At 32.7% G+C, this 27,652-nt stretch overlaps 1 protein-coding gene and 1 pseudogene across 2 annotated transcripts; both read left to right on the top strand.

The window, feature by feature from the left end:
- The first annotated feature begins 2,275 nt into the window (after positions 1–2,275).
- LOC143071749 (uncharacterized) lies at positions 2,276–14,652 on the top strand. Of its 2 annotated transcripts, none has more exons than XM_076246289.1 (2): positions 2,276–2,936; positions 13,953–14,652. In XM_076246289.1, the coding sequence occupies exons 1-2, from the start codon at positions 2,762–2,764 to the stop codon at positions 14,117–14,119; spliced, it is 342 nt and encodes a 113-aa protein (XP_076102404.1). In that variant the 5' UTR covers positions 2,276–2,761; the 3' UTR covers positions 14,120–14,652. The 2 variants fall into 2 exon arrangements, 1 of the variants encoding a protein (XP_076102404.1); XR_012976965.1 differs by lacking the exon at positions 2,276–2,936 and adding an exon at positions 13,096–13,154.
- An 840-nt stretch (positions 14,653–15,492) lies between these two features.
- On the top strand, positions 15,493–18,508 carry LOC143071748 (integrase/recombinase xerD homolog; annotated as a pseudogene).
- The last annotated feature ends 9,144 nt before the right edge of the window (positions 18,509–27,652 follow it).

The following is a 27,652-nucleotide window of genomic DNA, read 5'->3' as shown; positions in this document are numbered from 1 at the left end:
ACTTTTTGTCTAATGTGGGTTATCACTTATCCGATTGATCACGCGCAGTATGACTGCGAATGCAATCTTTTCAATAGCTACATTCAACAATAGCAGACGTATATTTATTTTGAGGATTTTAAAAAACAGGATTTTTTACTACTTCTTTTTCAACTCGGGACTCAGGTTGTATATTTAATATTAGTTTCCCGTATTAATGACAATAGACAATAGACAATAGACAATATTTTATTGGCACAAACGCATTTACAATAAATGGTAATGACCGAATGGATAAACAATTTGCTATACATGGTAGTAAAATACAAACTATTATATATATATATGTAAATAAACGATTAAAGGTATAATGAAAATCTATTACAATAGATTACTTCTTGCATTAAAACAATTTGTTACGAAAGAGGAAGATAATTTTAGTGCCTTATAAGATGTATTATTAAGTATAAGATTTATTATATTTTTATCACACAATGTGGTTACACTTTTTCCTGTAATATTAAACATTTTTAATACAAAAGACTCTCTAATACTGGAGTAACCGCTACAGTGTAGCAACATGTGCTGTTCATTTTCAATTTCGCCACTTTTACAGATTTCACAAATTCTTTGATCTCTGGGCATTTTTAAATATCTTCCTCTTTCAATGGCAAGGTTATGAGCACTAACTCTTAATTTACATAATGATGATCGATCTGATCTATTTTTTAAAGCATCAACATAACCTGCCCGTTCATTAATTTTGTAGACACTCTGGATAAAAATTAATTTAGGAGATTCTGAAATATTTGCATGTTGTTCCTGAAAACCCTGATCAGTTAGTCTTTGTTTTATGAAACCAAACAGGGGTTTAATAGTAAGGTTATCATTTGACAAATAAGATAAACCTAAGTTTTGAATAATAATATTTAACCTTTTAACCCATGGGTTGCTTTTTTTTGTAGCATTATATATTTGGTGAACTAAACTTCCTTCTGAAGTGATTAAATGATCCCAGAATTTAATGCTAGATAACATTATCCTATTTTTCAATGGCAGTCTTGCAAGTTCGGAACGACATGCATCATTCGAGGCCTTACAGTGTACTCCCAAGATTTCTTTAATAAATTTTATATGCAACTTTTCATAGGCATCACTGTCTTTAAATGTCGAAATAATCCCCCAGATTTCACTACAATAAAGGAGAATAGGGGCTACTAAGGAATCAAAAAGTTTTTCCAGAAGTTTACAAGGGTTATCTAATCCTATTGTTTTCTTTATTTTAAAATATGCTTTCCTAGCTTTTTCCATAAGCGAAGTGATGGCGACATTAAAACTGCCATTATATCTAATATTAATACCCAAGTAACAATAAGTATTAACTGTCTCTAAGGATTTGCCATTATAATAAAATTCGTTCAGAAAAGACTTTCCGTTTGAATTAAAAACCATTACTTTTGATTTCTCTGTATTGACTTGCAATTTCCAAGAAGAGCAATAATTACTTAATGTATTGAGACAATTTTGCAAACCCTCTTTGCTATCAGATAATAATACAATATCATCTGCATACAAAAGTGCATTTAATGAAACATCACCAACTACAACTGGATCTGCATTGATATTTTCCAAGTCTTTAAGTATGTCGTTTATAAAAAAATTAAAGAGAAGAGGACTCAATACATCTCCTTGTTTAACACCACAGTTTGATTCAAACGATGGGCTAAGACCATTAGAAAATTTAATTCTACTTGTTGTATTAGAGTACATTGAAAATATTATATTAAAAATATGTTTTGGTACATTACTTTGTAGTAGTTTATGAAATAATCCTATTCTCCAAATTGTATCAAACGCTTTTCTGAGATCAATGAAAGCAGCAAATATTTTTTTGTTTTTGGCTTTATAATTGCTGACAATAGATTTTAAGGAAAAAATGTGGTCTGCAGTTCGACTATCTTCTTTAAAGCCAATCTGGTTATTACTTATTAATTATTACAACATTAATAACGGGATGTTTTATTTAAATATGAATGTTTAAAAGCAAATTAAATTTCAATTTATTGATTATTTTACATGTTTTTATATTTTGTCTTATCCGGAGGTAGCGATCGGCGTCTTGTATTAGATTCTTTATGTTAATTAAGTAGATATCTTTATTTATTTTATTATTTTCATTTATTTCATTACCTTTGACTCCGATCTGCAAACAAATTCACTCCGGCGGTCACAGCTTATTTTTTATGTTATTAATTTATTTATGTATCTACTTAACATTTAATTGTTCTTCGTGTTTATATCTGAGTTTATATCATTACTTAATATTATGAAGCATCGTTAAAGATTGTATTTTGATATACCGATGGTAATCTGTGACAGTGTCTGTCTTTATTACGAGCTTTAATACATTCAGACTCCATTATATGAAGTTGCTATTATCATAAAAGTTGTGATTTGTCAAATGTATAATATTCTGGTAATTAATATGTGTATGCTGGCGTTATTACCTCGTGTGATCTATTTTTAGCGGCTTATCATTTGGTACATTTAATCAGCCTCCTGGCACGTGTAACATAGATAAGGTTGTTTTTGTTTTCGTATGCTGACCGACATTTGCGTAAAGTAACCCAAATATTTGATTTACGACATTGAAAGGTTAATGTACTTGGTTATAGGCGTCAATGAACTTTTTGAGGTCGCTTTGTAATAAAAACTTTATTTATAGTATTATAAAAGTAATGTGGTTTGTTTGTTCAATTATATTCTTGTAGTTTTAGTTAAGATGAACACTAGAGGTCAAAAGAAGAAGCGTAAATCCACAACCAAAACATCATCATTAGAAGCTGCTACACAAGAAGACACACCGCCTCCAATGGTGACTACAGTGCAAGATACAGATGATGATATCCCTTCTACCTCAGGAGCAGTAATGCACCCAGTTGTCACAAATAGACAAGGTAATGACGGTAATTTAATGTTCATGCAAACACCGTCCTTCTCGCCAAGCCTTGACGATGATATTACCTTACATGTTAATCAGAATTTACGACAAAAAATTCATAAGGGCTTGGCTCTTTTATTGCATAACTCAGTTATTGATCATGACAAACAAAATGTCACTTTTGAGCAAGGACAACTAGTTATAAATCCAGTTTCGCCCCAAACAAAGATTACAAACATCGAAACTTGGTCCGATGCCTTTCTAATTTTTATGAGTATATATTGTTCTGTGCATCCTCATAAATTCCAAGAACTTGTAAAGTACATGTGGACAAATCCCTCCCATTTGGTTGCTCTATTGCTTGCGCCTTGTTTGAAAAATTCTCTACATTCTTGCATTGGTTGGTTGTTTCATCTGCTGGTAAGCATTCAGTCAAGCATTCTTTAGATGATTTCATATTCGGCGGTTCTGCAAATTCGGAAGACTGCTTGGTTCTAATGAACACATTTACTGAGCTTTGTAATGAGTTGGGCGTGCCTATAGCTGAGGACAAGACAACACATCCTACAACAAGATTAACTTTTCTTGGCTTAGAAATAGACACAGTTGACATGGTCGTTCGTATTCCAGTGGCCAAGCTTATTAAATTACGTTCTCAACTTCATCCAATGACAATAAAGCGAAAGATTAAATTTAAGGATCTTGAGTCGCTAGTTGGGTTATTAGCTTTTTGTTCACGTGCGGTTCCATCCTCTAGAGCGTTTTTGCGGAGATTTTATGATGTTATTGCATCATTTAAGGTCAAAAAACCATTTTTCTCAATTAGAATAACCTCTGAAATTCGAGAGGACGTCTTGGTATGGTTAGAATTCTTAAAATCTTTCAATGGAGATTCTTATATTATTGGTCTAACTTGGACAGATAATGATATTTTGCAACTATATACTGACAGCGCAGGCAACGCTGAACTTGGTTGCGGATCTTACTTTAACGGGAAATGGGCACAGTTCAAATGGCCATATTCATGGGTCGGATTACACATTTTACAAGACATAACATTTTTGGAACTCATTCCTATACTTTTAGCACTTTGTATATGGGCTCCTCTTTTGAAAAACAGTAAGATTTTGTTTCGAACAGACAACATCGCGTTGGTTGATATACTAAACAAGAGAACATCGAAATCAAAACGGGTAATGTCAATAATTCGACCATTCGTGTTGCGTTCTATGAATTACAACATTCAGTTTAAGGCAAAACATATTGTAGGTGCCAAAAATAACATAGCTGACGCTCTCTCTCGTTTTCTGTTAGAAAAGTTCAAAAGGTTAGCACCATTGGCGGAGGATACACCAGAAATAATCCCTCAGGAGTTCATAGACCTGATCTCCAAGGTGAAATTGACCGACTAATTGTATCAGCAGTTGCACCGAATACGTCGAAGGTTTATCAACAAGCGTTACGGTCATTTAAAGAATTTAGGACCTTGTTCCAATTTGAAGATCTTTGGCCTATTCCATTACACCACATAACTAACTATATTGCCTATATGTCATTCACTGGAACTGCGGCCTCAACTGTTAAATCATATATCTCTGGGTTGAGTTTTTTCAGTAAGATTAACAACTATACAGATTGCTTTAATACTTTTGTTGTCAGAAAGCTCCTCGAGGGAATGAAGCGTTCTCAAAATCGACCAAAGGACGTAAGGTTACCCATAACACTTGATTTATTGTTAAAAATTAATAACGTTCTACCTGCTGTTTGTCATAACGATTTTGAAACTAAACTCTTCCAAGCTTCGTTTTCCTTGGCCTTTTTTGGTTTCCTACGTGTTGGTGAACTAACCGCTGATCATAAACACGCCTCAACCCATTCCCATGCAATTGAATATAACGACATTAAAATAAATCTATCTAGTATTGAAATCCTCTTAAGTTCATCTAAGACTGACCAGTGCTGTACTGGAACTACAATTGTTATTGATGTTAGGCCAGGTGATGTTTGTGTCGTTTTCGCTTTACGTAATTACTTAAAAGTAAGACCAAATGTTGCTGGTCAATTGTTTTGTCATTTTGATGGAACTCCTGTCACTAGATACCAATTTTCCGGAGTCCTTAAAAAGTCACTGAATGTTTTGGGTTTAAGTCAAGGAAAGTATAGTTCTCATTCATTCAGGATAGGTGCTGCCACAAGCGCTGCCATGAACGGATTATCTGATTCTGAAATTCAGGCTATGGGTAGGTGGAAGTCTGATGCATTTCGTTCATATATTCGAATACAACAATGTCTATAACTGTTAGATTTATTTTTAATTTTGTTTAATGAACTTGCAATCACTTTAGTGGGACTAACCGCTATTTAAGAATTGCAGGTTCACCAATTACAATTTGGATTGTTGGTTCCTCCTTAGTGAAAAATGCATTTGTTCAAGCTAGAAGAAGACCAGGTGGCATTAATATTGGCCTAGATCACATTGGTGTTCGGCTGTGGTGGTTAGGTAAAAGCGGAATGCGGTTTAAGGATCTACTAAATAGGATCAAGCTGATGCTTAGATACGAAGAACCCCCGAACTATCTAGTTATACACATTGGGGGAAATGACTTAGGAGAAATTAAGACAGGAGTGTTACGTAATAGACTAAAACATTATGTAAATTACATTACAGAACTTTCACTAAATACAACATTGGTATGGTCACAAATTTTGCCAAGACTCACTTGGCGTTATTCCGCTAATATTGATGCAATGGATAGATCCAGGCAGCGAATAAACAGCTCTCTAGCAAGTTATATCATTCGCCACGGGGGACATTACATACGATACCCAGATATATCTCCTAATTCTACATTTATATGTCAAGATGGTGTACATCTGACTGATATTGGTAATTACATTTTTATAAATACAATTCAAGGCGCTTTAGAGGCTTTCCTTGTCTACTCACCACACACTTTTCCCGAATGTAAATCATGAACTTTTAAGATATTCATTTGAATTCAGTTTTTATTAGATATGTATAGCTCTATTATATCTTATATAATTATTGTATTTGGCCCACAGCTTTTACGCAGCTCTATCCGCTTGGAATGGCGGTTGACCCGTCAGTCATTTATGACTGCCTTGGTCAATTTGGCACATTTCGCTGCGTTTACTTTAGATATGCGTCGTTTTGTCGCATATTTCAATTAGCATCCAAAACATTTGATATTGGGGGGTCTCTGTATCCCAGGACCCACCACACAAAAAATAATGAATCTCTGTATCCCAGGATTCATTTTATTTTATTTTATTGGATGCTTCATTTATTGTAAATATTTAGTTATCTATCTAGTTAGTTATCTAGTTATCTTTTGTAGTCTGCCAATATGAAAGGTGACTACGTTCATTTAATTATCTATCTGTTTGCTATATATATATATCTTAACTGTTTATCTAGTTATATGTGTTTATAATTTTGTAGTTTGTAATAAAGCTGTGGCCAAATACTGCCAAAACTGTGTTTCTGATATTTGCGCATCAATAATAACTTGTGTTAAACGTTTTGATTTTATCAATAAAACGGTAATCATTACAGAAAAGAGAGCCCAGTATGTAATTTTTTTCAACATTGAATCTTTACGAATCATTCTTGAAAGTTATATTTTGAAAAAAAGAAATTTTGATTTACCAAGAATATTTCCATTTGAGTTTAATATTTAGAAAAGTCATGACCTCCCCTGAAACTGTAGCGTGTGCCCTTAGGTTACAAGAGCGCAAATATGATTCGTAATACATTTCCCATAGGGTACCACTGGATTTCCGTATTTTTTCCCTTGAAGACTACACAAACTAGGGAAAAACAGGTAGCAGTTCCTCAGTGTTACTAGAAATGTCAATGTTGCATTACAACCAAAAAAATATATATGGCCACGCGGAATAAATAGACTGAAAATGCTGTTGAACTTGAAAGATCGTTTATCGTTTTGCTTAATGAAAAAGGCATAAATCTTAATGGCTCCGACGTGCAGAAATGGAAGACATTTTCTTTTCTTTGTAAAATCTGAATATGATTTTGTGCATTTTTAAAACCTAATTGGATAAGCTTTCGATTGAATGTAATTTCAATAATGTATCATCCAATCAGAAGCCGTATAGGATTCTATTCTGAGTACGGGTAAAATGTTTAACAAATAATTGCGCTCTTGTAACCCTTAATCATGTGAAATTGAAATCAATTTCATTCAAATTAACAGGCATTCGAATATTTTTTTACAAAAGAATTCCGCGCAAGACACATCAGAGAAATTGAGATCTCCAAATAAAATGTAAATTCAACGACTGCAGCCATCACACACGCAATGCCATTGAAAGAGATAGCAAAAATGCTGTCGTTTATGGATTTTGTTAAATCTGCGTGACTACTGGGTTTTAATGCATTAACCATTTGAATCGCTAGTGAACTGCTACCTTTTATCATTTCAATGCAAAAGGAAAAGTGGAAAATTTGTTTAGATTAGGAGAAAGTCTATTTTTTTAACATGTTTGAAAGCAAACAGAAAAAAAATCTAAAAGTTTAGGATAAAACTCAATACATTGTAACATTGAAAACTTTAAAATCTGTTTAAATATTTTTGATTCATTGGACGAACTTAATGTTATCGTCAAGTGTTTTGATATTGAATTACTTTTTGTTTCTTTTACTGACGTACGTGCAAAAAATTTAAGTTCAAAAACAGTTGAAAATTAGAGTTTATGGCTATGGTATTTTATCTTGATATAAAAATTCAAATGTTTAAAACACGAATAAAATACTATTTCGGTTCAGGTCAAACTATAGATAGCATTCCGTATTTCACAACAAATGAATTAAAAATCACAATATTGTTTACAAAATGTATACAATGCATTGATAAAAGATAAAAGAAAACTATACACCAGAAAATAAACTTTTAGAAAGGACAATAAAATATGGCTTGGTTGTTTTTGTTTTATAACTAAAAGACTAAATATAATGGATTATCGTATTATCTTGAAGAACAAAAGTAAAAAAACACTTGTAATTTATTTGGGAAATTCTAATTAAAAAGAAACCTGTAAGGTACTTGTTAAGAAATCTTCATTTTGTTTTAAATTTCTTAAAATTGTTGCTATAAGAAGCAGCATTGGTTCTATTTGATCAATGTGCCTATCCTCCATATCACCTGAGATCAACCTGGATTCTAGTGGGGTTTGTGTTGATATATCTCCAGTTGTCTATGTTGTCTTATGATGATTGTGTTTTGTCTTTTTGTCATTTTTGTTTGAATATCCAATTGGTATCTTTTGCCTCTATTTTACAAACTTCTCTGATATAATTTGCTTTTTTGCTTTTTTGATGGAATGATTTCAGAAGATTTCTGAATAGATTTATCATTTGGTGCTTATCTAGTTGATTTCTTCAATTCATAGTTCTTATCGTAGATTGATAACTAAATCACTCGTATTTTTTCTGGCATTTAAAAAAAAATTCTCACAAATATCAATGCTTATAAAAAAGAAGATGTGGTATGATTGTCAATGAAACAACTCTCCACAAGAGACCAAAATGACACAGAAATTAACAAGTTTTTAGACTGGTCAGTTCGATAAAAAAAATGGTATTTATTGGTTGAATTGAGTATATAAGGTTTGAATATAAAGAAAAATATTGATTGATATTTAAATATTCTAAAAATTATAGCACTTGATTACACTATTTTCACACACAAATTCAAAAAAAATAGAAGAAAACCATTTCAAAATAATTACTCACAAGCAGACATGAATAGTTATACCACAAAAATGCGGAAATTTGGAAACATTACTATCACATATTCTACTAGCCTAAATCTATTGTATCAACGAAAACATCGCAAAATAATAGAATAAAAGAGATGCAATGTTAGTAGTAAATGAACTGATTATTTTTGGTAAATGAATTTTTATCAAAAATATTGATACTACCACTTTACGTTATATGAGTTAAAACTGTGCATTTTTTTCTAGCACTGATCAACAGAAAGCAGGTAAACATATTCATTTACTGCTATTTAGATATAAGCTAACATGTTTGAATCGAATTCATTGAATATCTTCAAAATCATATTTTTTGTATGAAAGGTCGTGGAACGATTACTCGTAGTAATACCGTGCACAACGCTACTGTTACAGTAATATTTTATTTGTTTTAAAATGTTATAGATTTTTCTTATTATATTTTTAAAGTGAAATAATAGATGTATTTCTAGATGATTAACTGTTAGTTAACATCCCAGTTTTCAACATTCAATGATTTTAACATAAATGAGGTTAATTTGACTGGAAATGAATAAAAAATAAATGAACAATCCTGAAAAAATATATGCACTTATTTTTACTCATATGTGCATAATTCTGCTAGATTCATCTTAGTAAACCCTAAGTGTGACTCAGCAATAGAAAAATGGTAACTCTTGGTCTCTTCAGACCGGCAGGAAAACCCTTACCAAAGTAGGACGTCCGTTCGGTTGTGTTGGATCTATAGATTTGTTGCCACGTCCGGTTAGAATAAGGACGTTAATTCCGATGCCTCCACTCTCTTTGCACGTTGAAGAACATTGCAGCAACTCTTTGAGTGGTCCGTATAGATGGCCTGTTGCTAGGCCTAATTCTGTCCCTATATATCAATTTTCACTAATTTTCAAATGGCAGTCTAGATTTTTAGCCTTTCTTTCTAATCAATCCCTAATACAAACCATCCGTACTGTATGTATCGTTAATTTATTATCTTCCTGGACAAGAATAAAATATTTGCCGCTGGAAGTTGAGCAACAATCAATCAATCAATCAATCAACTAAAGTACCATAGGATTTTCCGCTCTTAACCTGAAGATATTTATTCAAAAATAATAAACATAAGCTACATACAAACTGATAAATTCATATAACTTAAACTTACTAACAGCATACAGATATCATTGCCAGCTTCCTAAGGTGTCTTATGTTGACCGTTGCAAGCTTCATGTTCCGTTTTCAGGGAAAGCTGCAATGTGACTATTATATCGTTATGGTTGCCAAGGCATCGTGAATATAAATCCCCAAATATTAGGAAAGTCCCGCATTTATATTCAAATTTTTATGTAAACTTCCGGAATTAGTCCATCAAACGGTCTGATGAATAATATTTGCATAATTTATTGACCTATAATTTAGAAATCGGAAAATTGTTGAGTTGCGCTTTATCTTGTTTTAATAATGAAAAGACATGGGAAGTTTCATTTAAATAGTTCAAGAACACAAAAAAATAGTTTCGACAAATTGTTTGTTTTCTTCATTTTAAATCTTATTTGACATAAACACTCTTTTGCAACTCAAATAACCTAATGGAAATTTCCAATTTTGTCAATGTTCAGACATTTAAAATTAATGCAAATACAGAATTTTGATAATAATTGTTCGCTTTCTTCTATTTTGTCAAATCCTTTTACTATTGAATGTGCATATAGTATTATAAAATAATTCTGTTTCCATATCACGCAATTTCTCCAGAAAATCTTGAACTTTTTATTGTTGGTGATAACCATTTGGTTTGATTGTACAGCTAAGTGTCTATATCTTGGGAATCAATGTCTTTCTAATGACTAAAACGAAATCAAAACATATCACTTATCACAATATCACGTAATAAATGCATTACGTGCTGATTTCATTGCCTAGATACCGCTATAATTCCCATAGATTATCATACGGAAGCCTTTTAGGGCCATGTTAATTTATTTTATAAAAACTTGATATAACAAATTATTAATTTGATATAATAAATTATTAATTTGATATAAAAAATTATCAATTTGATACAACATTTTTTTAATTTTGATATAACAAATTGTTTATTTGATATAACAGATTATCAATTTGATAAAACAAATTATTAATTTGATATATACAATTATTAATTTAATATATACAATTATTAATTTAACATAACAAATTATTTATTTGACATAAAAAAATATTCATTTGATATAACAAATTATCAATTTTATAAAACTTATTGTGATTTCCTCCACAAATAGTATGATTTCATCATGATATTAATGATTAATTAAAAGTTGCATAACCCGAACTGGCGCATTTCGTGTACTAATTGATTGTTCATCTGACGTCCAGTGACAAATATCTAATGCATTTTCAAAACTCTATTACAGGTTTAATGTTTCTATAATAGAATTTATGATTCAGCATAAATTCGGTTATTAGTGTAAGCAATGTGTGTCATTGACCGTGCTACTTTTTGTCTAATGTGGGTTATCACTTATCCGATTGATCACGCACAGTATGACTGCGAATGCAATCTTTTCAATAGCTACATTCAACAATAGCAGACGTATATTTATTTTGAGGATTTTAAACTAGAGGCTCTAAAGAGCCTGTGTCGCTCACCTTGGTCTATGTGAATATTAAACAATGGACACAGATGGATTCATGACAAAATTGTGTTTTGGTGATGGTGATGTGTTTGTAGATCTTACTTTACTAAACATTCTTGCTGCTTACAATTATCTCTATCTATAACAGTACTTTCTGTGGAAAATGTTATTGAAAATCTTCAAATATTAAGAAAATTGTTAAAAATTGACTATGAAGGGCAATTACTCCTTAGGGGGTCAATTGACTATTTTGGTAATAGACTTATTTTTAGTTCTTACTTTGCTGTACATTATTGCTGTTTACAGTTTATCTCTATCTATAATAATATTCAAGATAACAAAAAAACAGCAAAATTTCCTCAAAATTACCAATGCAGGGGCAGCAACTTACAACCGATTATCCGATTCATCTGAAAATTCCAGGGCAGATAGATCGTGACCTGATCAACAATTTTACTGCCTGTCAGATTTGCTCTTAATGCTTTGGTTTTTGAGTTATAAGCCAAAAACTGCATTTTACCCCCATGTTTTATTTTTAGCCATGGCAGACATCTTGGTTTGTTGGCCGAGTTACCGGACACATTTTTTTAACTAGATACCCCAATTATGGCTAAGTTTGGTTAAATTTGGCCCAGTAGTTTCAGAGGAGAAGATTTTTCTAAAAGATTACTAAGATTTACGGAAAATGGTTAAACATTGATTATAAAGGGCAATAACTCCTAAAGGAGTCAACTGACCATTTTGGTCAAGTTGACTTATTTGTAGATCTTACTTTGCTGAACATTATTGCTGTTTACAGTTTATCTCTATCTATAATAATATTCAAGATAATAACCAAAAACAGCAAAATTTCCTTAAATTTACCAATTCAGGGGCAGTAACCCAACAACGGAATGTCCGATTCATCTGAAAATTTCAGGGCAGATAGATCTTGACCTGATAAACAATTTTACTTCCTGTCAGATTTGCTCTAAATGCTTTGGTTTTTGAGTTATAAGCCAAAAACTGCATTTTACCCCTATGTTCTATTTTTAGCCATGGCGGCTATCTTGGTTGGTTGGCCGGGTCACGCCACACATTTTTTAAACTAGATACCCCAAAAATGATTGTGGCCAAGTTTGGATTAATTTGTCCCAGTAGTTTCAGAGGAGAAGATTTTTGTAAAAGATAACTAAGATTTACGAAAAATGGTTAAAAATGGACTAAAAAGGGCCATTACTCCTAAAGGGGTCAACTGACCATTTCGATCACGTTGACTTATTTGTAAATCTTACTTTGCTGAACATTATTGCTGTTTACAGTTTATCTCTATCTATAATAATATTCAAGATAATAACCAAAAACAGCAAAATTTCCTTAAAATTATCAGTTCAGGGGCAGCAACCCAACAACAGGTTGTCCGATTCATCTGAAAATTTCAGGGCACATAGATCTTGACCTGATAAACAATTTTACCCATGTCAGATTTGCTCTAAATGCTTTGGTTTTTGAGTTATAAGCCAAAAACTGCATTTTACCCCTATGTTCTATTTTTAGCCATGGCGGCCATCTTGGTTGGTTGGCCGGGTCACGCCACACATTTTTTAAACTAGATACCCCAATGATGATTGTGGCCAAGTTTGGTTTAATTTGGCCCAGTAGTTTCAGAGGAGAAGATTTTTGTAAAAGTTAACGACGACGGACGACGACGACGGACGACGACGGACGACGGACGACGGACGCAAAGTGATGGGAAAAGCTCACTTGGCCCTTCGGGCCAGGTGAGCTAAAAACAGGATTTTGATTGTTTAGGTTTTTTACTACTTCTTTTTCAACTCGGGACTCAGGTTGTATATTTAATATTAGTTTCCCGTATTAATAACGGGATGTTTTATTTAAATATGAATGTTTAAAAGCAAATTAAGTTTCAATTAATTGATTATTTTACATGTTTTTATATTTTGTCTTATCCGGAGGTAGCGATCGGCGTCTTGTATTAGATTCTTTTATATGTTAATTAAGTAGGAATCTTTATTTATTTTATTATTTTTATTTATTTCATTACCTTTGACTCCGATCTGCAAACAAATTCACTCCGGCGGTCACAGCTTATTTTTTATGTTATTAATTTATTTATGTATCTACTTAATATTTAATTGTTCTTCGTGTTTATATCTGAGTTTATATCATCACTTAATTACTTAATATTATGAAGCATCGTTAAAGATTGTATTTTGATATACCGATGGTAATCTGTGACAGTGTCTGTCTTTATTACGAGCTTTAATACATTCAGACTCCATTATATGAAGTTACTATTATCATAAAAGTTGTGATTTGTCAAATGTATAATATTCTGGTGTGTATGCTGGCGTTCTTACCTCGTGTGATCTATTTTTAGTGGCTTATCATTTGGTACATTTAATCAGCCTCCTGGCACGTGTAACATAGATAAGGTTGTTTTTGTTTTCGTATGCTGACCGACATTTGCGTAAAGTAACCCAAATATTTGATTTACGACATTGAAAGGTTAATGTACTTGGTTATAGGCGTCAATGAACTTTTTGAGGTTGCTTTGTAATAAAAACTTTATTTATAGTATTATAAAAGTAATGTGGTTTGTTTGTTCAATTATATTCTTATAGTTTTAGTTAAGATGAACACTAGAGGTCAAAAGAAGAAGCGTAAATCCACAACCAAAACATCATCATTAGAAGCTGCTACACAAGAAGACACACCGCCTCCAATGGTGACTACAGTGCAAGATACAGATGATAATATCCCTTCTACCTCAGGAGCAGTAATGCGATGATATTACCTTACATGTTAATCAGAATTTACGACAAAAAATTCATAAGGGCGAGTATGTCGATTTGGCTCTTTTATTGCATAACTCAGTTATTAATCATGACAAACAAAATGTCACTTTTGAGCAAGGACAACTAGTTATAAATCCAGTTTCGCCCCAAACAAAGATTACAAACATCGAAACTTGGTCCGATGCCTTTCTAATTTTTATGAGTATATATTGTTCTGTGCATCCTCATAAATTCCAAGAACTTGTAAAGTACATGTCTTCTGTCCGAAAAGGTGCTAAACGTCATGGGGGTATCGGTTGGAAATACTATGATGAACAGTACCGTTTGAAAAAAGCTCGAGAACCAAGTGGGTCGTGGGGTAAATTGGATTCGGAATACTGGATGTGGTATATGCAGTCCACATCGGTTCAACTCGAAGGCCAAGCCCCAAATCAAGCCTCAAATAGTCGTGCTTTATACACAAACCAAACAGCTACTACATCAAGATGTTACAGTTTTAATTTCGACGGTGTGTGTAACAAGCCTAATTGTATTTACAACCATTCTTGCTTGCGTTGTGGGCTGCATCATCCAATTATAAGTTGTTATAAGCAAAACCAGTTTCAAGGCCAAGTGTCAAATCAAACTAGGACTGAACCTAGATTCAATGGTCCAAGATTTACTAGTCCAAGGTCTAATTTTCGTTCCCCACGACCAAATTACCAAAGACAAAATGGACGCTTTATGGGAGCTAGGCAGAACACCTATTAAAGTTGCTTGTTTAGAAAAATACTTAAGATATTACCCTGACTCAAAAACTTCTTTATTGTTATTGGATGGTTTCAGGAATGGTTTTAGTCTTCAATATTCCGGTCTTCGTACCTCATCATTTAAGGTCAAAAAACCATTTTTCTCAATTAAAATAACCTCTGAAATTCGAGAGGACGTCTTGGTATGGTTAGAATTCTTAAAATCTTTCAATGGAGATTCTTATATTATTGGTCTAACTTGGACAGATAATGACATTTTGCAACTATATACTGACAGCGCAGGCAACGCTGAACTTGGTTGTGGATCTTACTTTAACGGGAAATGGGCACAGTTCAAATGGCCAGATTCAATGGGTCGGATTACACATTTTACAAGACATAACATTTTTGGAACTCATTCCTATACTTTTAGCACTTTGTATATGGGCTCCTCTTTTGAAAAACAGTAAGATTTTGTTTCGAACAGACAACATCGCGTTGGTTGATATACTAAACAAGAGAACATCGAAATCAAAACGGGTAATGTCAATAATTCGACCATTCGTGTTGCGTTCCATGAATTACAACATTCAGTTTAAGGCAAAACATATTGTAGGTGCCAAAAATAACATAGCTGACGCTCTCTCTCGTTTTCTGTTAGAAAAGTTCAAAAGGTTAGCACCATTGGCGGAGGATACACCAGAAATAATCCCTCAGGAGTTCATAGACCTGATCTCCAAGGTGAAATTGACCGACTAATTGTATCAGCAGTTGCACCGAATACGTCGAAGGTTTATCAACAAGCGTTACGGTCATTTAAAGAATTTAGGACCTTGTTCCAATTTGAAGATCTTTGGCCTATTCCATTACACCACATAACTAACTATATTGCCTATATGTCATTCACTGGAACTGCGGCCTCAACTGTTAAATCATATATCTCTGGGTTGAGTTTTTTCAGTAAGATTAACAACTATACAGATTGCTTTAATATTTTTGTTGTCAGAAAGCTCCTCGAGGGAATGAAGCGTTCTCAAAATCGACCAAAGGACGTAAGGTTACCCATAACACTTGATTTATTGTTAAAAATTAATAACCTGCTGTTTGTCATAACGATTTTGAAACTAAACTCTTCCAAGCTTCGTTTTCCTTGGCCTTTTTTGGTTTCCTACGTGTTGGCGAACTAACCGCTGATCATAAACATGCCTCAACCCAATCCCATGCAATTGAATATAACGACATTAAAATAAATCTATCTAGTATTGAAATCCGCTTACGTTCATCTAAGACTGACCAGTGCCGTACTGGAACTACAATTGTTATTGATGTTAGGCCAGGTGATGTTTGTGCCGTTTTCGCTTTACGTAAGTACTTAAAAGTAAGACCAAATGTTGCTGGTCAATTGTTTTGTCATTTTGATGGAACTCCTGTCACTAGATACCAATTTTCCGGAGTCCTTAAAAAGTCACTGAATGTTTTGGGTTTAAGTCAAGGAAAGTATAGTTCTCATTCATTCAGGATAGGTGCTGCCACAAGCGCTGCCATGAACGGATTATCTGATTCTGAAATTCAGGCTATGGGTAGGTGGAAGTCTGATGCATTTCGTTCATATATTCGAATACAACAATGTCTATAACTGTTAGATTTATTTTTAATTTTGTTTAATGAACTTGCAATCACTTTAGTGGGACTAACCGCTATTTAAGAATTGCAGGTTCACCAATTACAATTTGGATTGTTGGTTCCTCCTTAGTGAAAAATGCATTTGTTCAAGCTAGAAGAAGACCAGGTGGCATTAATCTTGGCCTAGATCACATTGGTGTTCGGCTGTGGTGGTTAGGTAAAAGCGGAATGCGGCTTAAGGATCTACTAAATAGGATCAAGCTGATGCTTAGATACGAAGAACCCCCGAACTATCTAGTTATACACATTGGGGGAAATGACTTAGGAGAAATTAAGACAGGAGTGTTACGTAATAGACTAAAACATTATGTAAATAACATTACAGAACTTTTACTAAATACAACATTGGTATGGTCACAAATTTTGCCAAGACTCACTTGGCGTTATTCCGCTAATATTGATGCAATGGATAGATCTAGGCAGCGAATAAACAGCTCTCTAGCAAGTTATATCATTCGCCACGGGGGACATTATATACGATACCCAGATATATCTCGTAATTCTACATTTATATGTCAAGATGGTGTACATCTGACTGATATTGGTAATTAAATTTTTATAAATACAATTCAAGGCGCTTTAGAGGCTTTCCTTGTCTACTCACCACACACTTTTCCCGAATGTAAATCATGAACTTTTAAGATATTCATTTGAATTCAGTTTTTATTAGATATGTATAGCTCTTTTATATCTTATATAATTATTGTATTTGGCCCACAGCTTTTACGCAGCTCTATCCGCTTGGAATGGCGGTTGACCCGTCAGTCATTTATGACTGCCTTGATCAATTTGGCACATTTCGCTGCGTTTACTTTAGATATGCGTCATTTTGTCGCATATTTCAATTAGCATCCAAAACATTTGATATTGGGGGTCTCTGTATCCCAGGACCCACCACACAAAAAATAATGAATCTCTGTATCCCAGGATTCATTTTATTTTATTTTATTGGATGCTTCATTTATTGTAAATATTTAGTTATCTATCTAGTTAGTTATCTAGTTATCTTTTGTAGTCTGCCAATATGAAAGGTGACTACGTTCATTTAATTATCTATCTGTTTGCTATATATATATCTTAACTGTTTATCTAGTTATATGTGTTTATAATTTTGTAGTTTGTAATAAAGCTGTGGCCAAATACTGCCAAAACTGTGTTTCTGATATTTGCGCATCAATAATAATAGAATTTATGATTCAGCATAAATTCGGTTATTAGTGTAAGCAATGTGTGTCATTGACCGTGCTACTTTTTGTCTAATGTGGGTTATCACTTATCCGATTGATCACGCGCAGTATGACTGCGAATGCAATCTTTTCAATAGCTACATTCAACAATAGCAGACGTATATTTATTTTGAGGATTTTAAAAACCCACCCACCCACCGCTATATGTTTATAATATATTTGGACAATTTTTGCTGTGTGTTGATGTATTTTTTCAGAATGTTCCTGTTACAATAAATGGTTCGGGACGTCTACTAAGCAGTCAACTGTATATGGAGCGTATCAGTTTGGTATCCAGTGTACTTATCTCAAGTCCGTATTTTGCTGGTTGAAGTTTACCATCTTAACTTTATGTGTGTGTTCTGTTTCAAGACTAAGTATTTTAGAGACATTTCGCTGCGTTTACTTTAGATATGCGTCATTTTGTCGCATATTTCAATTAGCATCAAAAACATTTAATATTGGGGGTCTCTGTATCCCAGGACCCACCACACAAAAAATAATGAATCTCTGTATCCCAGGATTCATTTTATTTTATTTTATTGGATGCTTCATTTATTGTAAATATTTAGTTATCTATCTAGTTAGTTATCTAGTTATCTTTTGTAGTCTACCAATATGAAAGGTGACTACGTTCATTTAATTATCTATCTGTTTGCTATATATATATCTTAACTGTTTATCTAGTTATATGTGTTTATAATTTTGTAGTTTGTAATAAAGCTGTGGCCAAATACTGCCAAAACTGTGTTTCTGATATTTGCGCATCAATAATAACCAAACATCCTCCACTTTCTCCTTTATTTTAGACAGTTTATGGGACTAGTTTCTCAATTTCGCATATGGGGCCGATTTCACGAAGCTATCCTAAGACCTGTCATACATTTTTTATAAGACATGTCTGTCTTATGAAACTCTTATGACTATCCTATGACACATCTTAGACCTCGTCTTGAAGCTGTCTTCGGGTGATCTTAGCAAAGATATCATAAACATGTCGCAACTTCTTTAAATTTAAAAGATAAAATGCATGAATTTATAGAATTATTCATGTAAATGAAGTATGTCTTTCCTTTAAATTACTAAGCATATTGATAATTATATAGCCGATAGCCAGGTGAAATGGCGTTCAGCTAAATGTAAATCAAGAAGGAAGAATTCGCTCCTTAAACTTTTATTTCAGCAGTCCGGCAAGACCGAACAACAAACTCCAAACTAAATGTAATGTAACATACAAACAATAACAGTATATATAAACACAAGCAATTAAAGTATTTAGCAGATTAACAGATGACAAATTTGAAATAACAATAGATTAAAAGAGTAATTAGTGTCCAACACGTATTTGTAAATTATAGTCCAAACTGTCACAGAGAATAAATAATGAGATAAATAGAGTAAATGGATTTAAGACCTTTGTCCAAGATTATGACACATAATCCGTCATAAAACACTTATGCCTGAATTTACGACAAAGTACAGAATAATAAAATAAATTCAAAACCTAAATATACATTAAAACAATTGAAATACTAAAATGTTGTTTAAAAACTAATTTCATTCCACTGTCCAAATCGTCCGATCATAATTATATAATTTGCAAAATTAATATAAAGAATAAATGTTATGTAAATAATCTATTGATAATTTACTCATATACATATGAACTTGAAATAAAAAAAACTGAGAGAAGGGAATGAAATTATAACATTCTTTTTGCACAAGTGAGTTGAATATCGGTTTAAAGAAATAAGGTTAACGGATAAAATCGTGCACTCTTGATACCAATTCATCGAATGTTCATTGTTGACAAATTATGTAGTAAGTAAGTAAGTAAATGTTTATTATAGTGACATGTGTAATCATATTTCAGTAAAGTACAAATATATTGCATACACAATAAAATACACCCGACCCATTGGGTCTATAAGTCACTTTCAAATTATAAAACGTAATTCTTTTATCCCTCAAACAATAAAGATTTAGTTGTTAATAAACTTATGACGATCTTTAGACCATCATAAGACATCTCTCGGGTAGTCTTAACTTTATGACCAACTTTAAGAGGTGTCCTAATTTAGGACCACTTTGTGAAACCCACTTAGTCCTAAGACAGGTGCCTTATAACGAATAAATATAAGATAGAAAAGGGTGTCTATTTGATCAATTTATATTGCATATTTTCAAGTGAACGATAAAACGAAGAGTTCTTTTGAGATTTTGGTGTTTAAGTAACATACAGGAACATAAAATTGAGAATGGAAATTGGGAATGTGCCAAAGAGACAACAACCCGACCATAGAAAAAAACAACAGCAGAAGGTCACCAACAGGTCTTCAATGTAGCGAGAAATTCCCGCACCCGGAGGCGTCCTTCAGTTGGCCCCTAAACAAATATATACTAGTTCAGTGATAATGAACGCCATACTAATTTCCAAATTGTACACAAGAAACTAAAATTAAAATAATACAAGACTAACAAAGGCCAGAGGCTCCTGACTTGGGACAGGCGCAAAAATGCGGCGGGGTTAAACATGCTTGTGAGATCTCAACCCTCCCCCTATACCTCTAGCCAATGTAGAAAAGTAAACGCATAACAATACGCCCATTAAAATTCAGTCCAAGAGATGTCCGAGTCTGATGTCAGAAGATATGACCAAAGAAAATAAACAAAATGACAATAATACATAAATAATAACAGACTACTAGCAGTTAACTGACATGCCAGCTCCAGACTTCAATTAAACTGACTGAAAGATTATGATTTCATCATATGAACATCAGGCACAATCCTTTCCGTTAGGGGTTTAGAATCATACCATCATAACATATATGAGAAGAACATAACCCGTGTCATGCCAACAACTGTTTTTTGAATAAATGTGTTTAGTTCTGATGCAAAGACCCTATAAGTGAATCAATATTAACGCCAAAATATGCAATCTTTAATGACCTGACAACAGTATCGTAACTATATCCCTTCTTAATAAGTCTATTCAAAGGTTTTGTTAGTTTTTAAGGTGAATACTGACACCTTTGTGCTTTATAAAGAATATTTCCATAAAAAATTGGATGTGAAATACAATATAAGAAGTCTGCATGTTGAGCTATATTTACGAATGATGTCCTGATACCGATGATAAAATTTAGTGCAAGGATAAAATAAATGATTATCCTTTTTTAAAAAGCCTGGCATGTTGCTTTAATAATTTCAATAGGAACATGAAAGGATTTATTAAACATCCTTCAATTCATCACTGCATTTGTCGTAAATAAATTTGTTTCAACATATATTTTTGATTTGGACATTTTTTTTTTTAAATTTATTAAAAATAAAGAAATATGCGTGAGATTTTGAGTGATTGTGGACTTTCAATTTCTGTAAAAAAAAAAACACACGAGTATAATCTGAGCACCGTTATAACGGTGTATATATAGAATAAGGATTTCAGATAATGAGCAATGCAAAAAAATTTAGGTCTATATCTCTAAACAGTTTCAGCGTTTTAGTTATATACTTTATGTCAAATAGAGAAATGGGGAAAACCCCAATCCATGTATAAGTAATTTGACATATCAAATTTCCTTTTTTGTTTTATCAAATTGATAAATTGTTATATCAAATAATTATAATCTGTTATATCAAATTGATAATCTGTTACATCAAATACATAATTTGTTATATCAAATTAATAATTTGTTTTATCCAATTTATAATTTATTTATCAAAATAGTAATTTGTTATATCAAATTAACAATTTGTTATATCAATTTGTAAAAAGTAAATTGGCATGGCCCTAAAGGCTTCCGTATTATCACCAACTCAGCTTTTGCACTAACATCATTTATACCACACCCATCATTCATATTATCCGTATATATATATTTAAACATTATTACGAAACAAAGGTTCTAACTCCCTTAACGAAAGTTAACCTTAATATGTAATTTTGACTATTTTAACACAACAGTCATACAAGTTGCAGACTAAGGTAGCTATAAAATGAGTGTAATCGCACCATTTTTATTCGAAAAATGTCTCAAACTTCTTTTTTACATATTTTTTTTTTATGATTAAGATTATAATAATAGGTTGACGATTGTACCACTACTATGATTTTTTAACCTATTATGTCTGTTTGGTTTTTTTCACACATAGTTGTCAATGTAAACGAATTGTATGCGACTTTTATACAAGTGAGAGGTTTAGCTAGCTATATTAGTTATCAAAGGTACCAGGATTATAATTTAGTACGCCATACGCGCGATTCGTCTACATAAGACTCATCAGTGACGATCATATCAGAATATGTATAAAGTCAAACTAGTACAAAGTTGAAGGGCATTGAGGATCCAAAATTCCAAAAAGTTGTGCCAAATACGGTAAACCAGGTTTAATTAAAATAGATATAGGAAGATGTGGTGTGAGTGCCAATGAGACAACTCTCCATACAAATAACAATTTAAAAAGTAAACCATTATAGGTTAAAGTACGGCCTTCAACACGGAGCTTTGGCTCACACCGAACAACAAGCTATAAAGGGCCCCAAAATTACTAGTGTAAAACCATTCAAACGGGAAAACCAACGGTCTAATCTATATAAACAAAACGAGAAACGAGAAACACGTATATATTACATAAACAAACGACAACTACTGTACATCAGATTCCTGACTAAGGACAGGTGCAAACATTTGCAGCGGGATTAAACGTTTTAATGGATCCAAACCTTCTCCCTTTTTCTGAAACAATAGCATAACATCACAACAAAGAAAAACATACGATAAAATATCAATTGGCAGACTTAACTCAATCAAAAAACGTATGATTAATTAGCCCATTTTCTACATAAGAAAATGCCTATACCAAGCAAGTAGGAATACGACAGTTTGTTATCCATTCGTTTGATTTGTTTGAGCTTTTTATTTTGCTATTTGATTAGGAAATCCGTTTTGGATTTTTCTCGGAGTTCTACACATTCTGCCCGGAATATGGCAGCTGTTTTTCATTTGTTCTGTTGAGTGATATAAAATAGATAGCATTTGATTTTGTCAGTTTTTATGGACAAGACATTATTTAATTAGCCTTTGAGTTCAGTATTTTTGTTATACCTTTATACATTCTTGGCTTTCCATGTTTTTTCTGGGTTGCTCGTTCAAGGTTAAGGTTAACACAGATAAGCGAGTCCTTTTCTAAAAAAAATCAGTTTGCTATTACTCGGTCGATACTGCAGGTGGGTTCCGAGAGTAGTCATTGCTTCGGTAACAAAACTTTCTTGAATTCGTTGTACTTAATTGTCGAGACGAAATGAGAGTCTGTTATACACAATTATGAGCCTCGTATCTTTCTTTAATGCATTTGTTTGATAAGTAAAGATTTCAACTCCCTCGGGAAAAATGACAGGCCTTTAAGCTTTCTCGTGCTCATATTCTTTGATATCATTTGCGTAACTAAAACATTTTGGGTTTTAGCGTTTTAATGAGTGCAAATTCAGAAAAGCGCTGACGAACAAAATATAAAAATATAAAAAGATTTTTCTTTTCTTTTCTTTTTAACGTATCAATTAATCTGCAAGCTTGGTTACGATCGTTTAATAAATTTTTTTTTTTATGTTTTGTATGTGAGCATGCAGTTCAACAGCTATGTATTATCGATGTTTATTTGTCTTCTTACTGAGAGCATTACCCACAATCAATTTATGATCCCTCAATATTATTGTCCTATTTTTTTGTAGTCCAAACTTTTAGATTAGTTAAATCCAGAAATTAAATATGTCCAGAAATTAACCACGAATACCCATTCTATTTTTATGTTAGAACGAACTGACCAAAATGTGTCTGTTCTTCGCATTTTTTATCTTTAAGACCCAGAGTTTTGAAGCACTTTGTATAAAGAAAGACAACCCAAATTTGAAATAAAAAGTTTTGTATTTGTGGTCTTGTAATAGAACCTAGTCTTTTTTAAACGGCAACAAGTTTTTGCATTTTTCTTAAAAGTATGTCATCAATCATTATAGATAAAGCACTAATGAACATTGTTTAAAAAAAAATGGGCCTTTTAAACAACAAAAATACAATTCGGCTTTATTAACGTCCTAAGACCCCGAGTCTGTAAAAAGTAAAATAACAAAATACCAAACTCCGAGAAAATTCATTACGGATCGTTCCTAAACAAACGACAAAACAAAAGCTTAATCACATCAAACGAATGGATATTAACTGTCATATTCCCGACTTCGTACAGCCATAAAGGCTGCTAATAATATCATTATTATTTGACGTAAATTTTACTTAGAGTTTCTACAAAAGGAAATCATCAATTTACCAACTTTCTAACTGATTCCATTTTCGGAAAATGACATGTGTAACAAACATAAAATCTAATGTTGATCAGAATTAAATACAAATAAAAAAATATATATGTTCAAACTCTTTCAGGTCATTTTTTTTTTATTTTTTAATAACAACAAACAAAATAACTACGTCAGTTAGACCTGCTTTGATACGATTACTTTTGTTAATTATCATTTTTTAGATATTGTCGTTCCCTTGTCACCATCTTATGGTGTATATCTGTGAATACAACATTGTATTTGATTTTAACGAAAGAAATCTACGCATTACCGGAGAAAAAAACTATAACACTTAATTTTTTTGTCGGTACAAGGACATCATTCGTAAATGTCGACGTTCACCTCAAAACCAGACCAGACTTATTGGAAGGGTATATTATACTGCTGTTTGTTCATTTACGATGACATAATTTGGTTAAATATTGATTCACTAATAGATTCTTTGCATCGAAAATAATAACATTTATTCTAAAACCAGTAGGTGGCACGATACGGGTTATGAGCGTCTCATATATTTTATGATGGTATGATACTAGAAAACTTATAAGAGGGAATGTGCTTGATTTTCATATTATGAAGACATAATCAGTTTAATTGAGATATGGAGCTGGCATGTCAGTAACTGCTAGCAGTCCCTTGTTAATTATGTTTCATTTTCATTTTGCTGAGTTTCTTTTGTTACATTTTCCTACATTGGACTCTAAACTCCTTTTAATCTGAGCTGTGCGGTGCGTATTGATGTGTGTTTGTTTATTCTACATTGTTTAAAGGTATAGGGAGAGGATTGAGATCTCACAAAACATTTTAATTCATTTAAATGTTTCGGAGTTTAGTTTGACGTCCAATTTCACTAACTTTGGCTGTTATCTGCTCTTTTTTCTGGTTGTTGTCTCAATGAAACATTTCATATTTCCATACTTAATTTTACTTTCTGATGTGGAAAATGTTGGACAGAATCTGGCCTCATAGCCAACTAAACCGCTGACGTGTATGGTAATTGCTCAAAACTCCATTATATTGACAACAACGTGTGAAAAAAAAAACAAAGTCAAAATAAGAAAAAAAATGTCATATATAGGGGTGTAGCAGCCAACATTGTGCTATAATCCAAATCACTCTAAAAACAAACACATAAGTATGCCAACATAAAAATACAAAAGGCATATAGACGTAGTGTATAAGCCAAAACTATAGACACGAATACAAAAATTACCATAGAAAGAAAACACAACGACAGGATGTATAGGTACCGAGCCACGTTACAAAATGGACTAACCAGTAAAAGGAATAATTTACATATAAAAGAACACTATGACACATATTTAAGATTATAACCAACGTCAGTACCTATAACCTAAACTTCAAGTCCACGGTGCATTACCTGCGAAGCCGATACGGAATATTTATCAACAAGGTCTCGGCATCCATCGTAATCCATTGTTTGGCGTCGATTGCTGTCCTACATACTTGTTTCTAGTTTCGTTTATTGTTTCAGTATAAATCAGGCCATTATTTTCGAATTTTGAATAGTTCACGTTTTGGTATTCCATGAACATTGAAGCTACAGTATTGGTGGTTTTTTCCGTTGTTGTATGATAACCTGTAGTCAGTGGTTAACATGATTGCCATTATGTCTTTTGTGGAAAGTTGTAAAATCCGTATTCAAATCCATTGTTTAGCTAGCTTTAAAAAAAACAGCATAATTCTTAAGAAAATGTCTGTATCGAGTCAGGAATATGACAGTTGTGTTATTTGGTATGTTTCAGTATTGTGTGAATGTATGTATTTGTCGGTTATAAAAGCTCAAAGAGCTGATGTTATTGTTTTGTGACCTGCCGACTTTGATTACAGCGTTTTGATTTGATCTGATTCGAGTCAATGAATATTGAGCGGTAGTGATACTGTATTACAGGATCGTACAGTAAATGGATATGAATGCGAACTTTCTGAAAAGTGAATATCTGTAAGTGAATTGGCCATATAATAAACATTCAATTTACTCAAGTCAGAAATTCAATTTATCATCCAACATTAAATACAGAGTTGTAGGCATCAATACAGACAATCTTTGTCGTTCTCGGTGGTTCTAAAAACATAAGTGATTTTCTCCAATGATTGAAGTGAGTTATCTATTCTCTCAATGAACAATTCGTGACAACTGAATATTGCTTGATATCAAAAAATGGAAAACAACACGTTTAATAGTTTATTGCGTCCGAAGCGCTTTTCTTCATTAACCTTCATCTGGAACGCTCAACTCTCATAATTCAATTTCAATAATAATAATAAACTCAAATGCGCGTTAAAATTATTACTATTTTTAAATGAAGAACATCCAGTTTATATCAAGCGATACCAAATTTTTAATCGTTTTGAATAGAATTAATAGAGAATGGAAACCGGGAATGTGTCAAAGAGACAATAATCCGACCAAAGAGCAGATAACAGCCAAAGTCAGTGAAATTGGAAGTCAAACTAAACTCTGAAACATAGAAATGAATTAGATCATATACCTCTAGCCAATGTAGACGACACAGTGTTACTAATAGATCTTCAACGCAGATAGAAAATCCCGCATCCCGAGCCGGGCTTCAGCTGGCCCCTGAACAATAATGTTTACAAGATGAAACCTTTAGATAGAATTTGATTCGTCTTGGCGCTTGTATTATAACGAATCGTGTACAATGTAAGAAAAAGTGACATTGGAAAACAATAAGTGTTAGTTATACCTCAAGAAAATATCAATTGAAACCATTTCTAAATATAAACGATGACATTCCGAATGATAACCGGATAATTTTATGAAATCATGGAGGAGTATTCGGATAACAGGGAGTTCATGAGGGAGATATATATATATTAGTCTCTCCTTACATTCGAGTATGATATAAAAATAAGAGAATCTAGTATGATTACAAATGAGACAACTTTCCACCAGAGACCAAACGATGCAAAAAAGCCAGCAACCGATAGTCTTCGAAATTAAGCCGTCAGACATGGGCAAAACCTCGCACAGTAAGCCACTAAGACATGGACACAACAATTGTAAAACAATTCAAACGAGAAAAACAAACGGTCTGATCTATGTACAAAACAAAAATATGCAGAAAATAAAATAAGATGACGCTTGCTTTTGTAAAGATGCTGAAACCACTGCATCTGTACTACCCTTCGGTATCCTGGAGTTTCTCCGTTCTGCTCGGCGTTGTTCTACATCATTGACTCCACTTTTTGTGGCAAGAACATCAACCATATCAAAAAGTTTATTTGTGTTGTGGGAGTGTTTCAGCTTTATAATATCAGAAAAGGACACAATTTGAAAATAAAGAATTGATGAACGTTAAAAATGTTTGTTTTTTTTAAATCGAAAAACAAATGTGAGATATAGCTACAAAAATATACCATCAAATATTAGGCACTCGACAAATACACAGAGCATGGCGACTTCAAACAACAAATAGCAGTGTTTGCCTTTAATTTTTATTCCTGTTATTTCTTTTTATCATTATCATAATGATAAATTACTTTTATTCCAGA

This window comes from Mytilus galloprovincialis, chromosome 4 (genome assembly GCF_965363235.1).
Source record: "Mytilus galloprovincialis chromosome 4, xbMytGall1.hap1.1, whole genome shotgun sequence".
In the NCBI taxonomy this organism is placed as follows: Eukaryota; Metazoa; Mollusca; class Bivalvia; order Mytilida; family Mytilidae; genus Mytilus; species Mytilus galloprovincialis.
This window is presented reverse-complemented; position numbering and strand designations above follow the sequence as displayed.

Excerpts from the sequence above, each read along its gene's own strand:
- LOC143071749 (XM_076246289.1), top strand. The coding sequence starts at position 2,762 with ATGAACACTAGAGGTCAAAAGAAGAAGCGTAAATCCACAACCAAAACA. Across the intron at positions 2,937-13,952 it reads AGTTGTCACAAATAGACAAG|TTTTAGTTAAGATGAACACT; the intron begins GTAATGACGGTA and ends ATATTCTTATAG.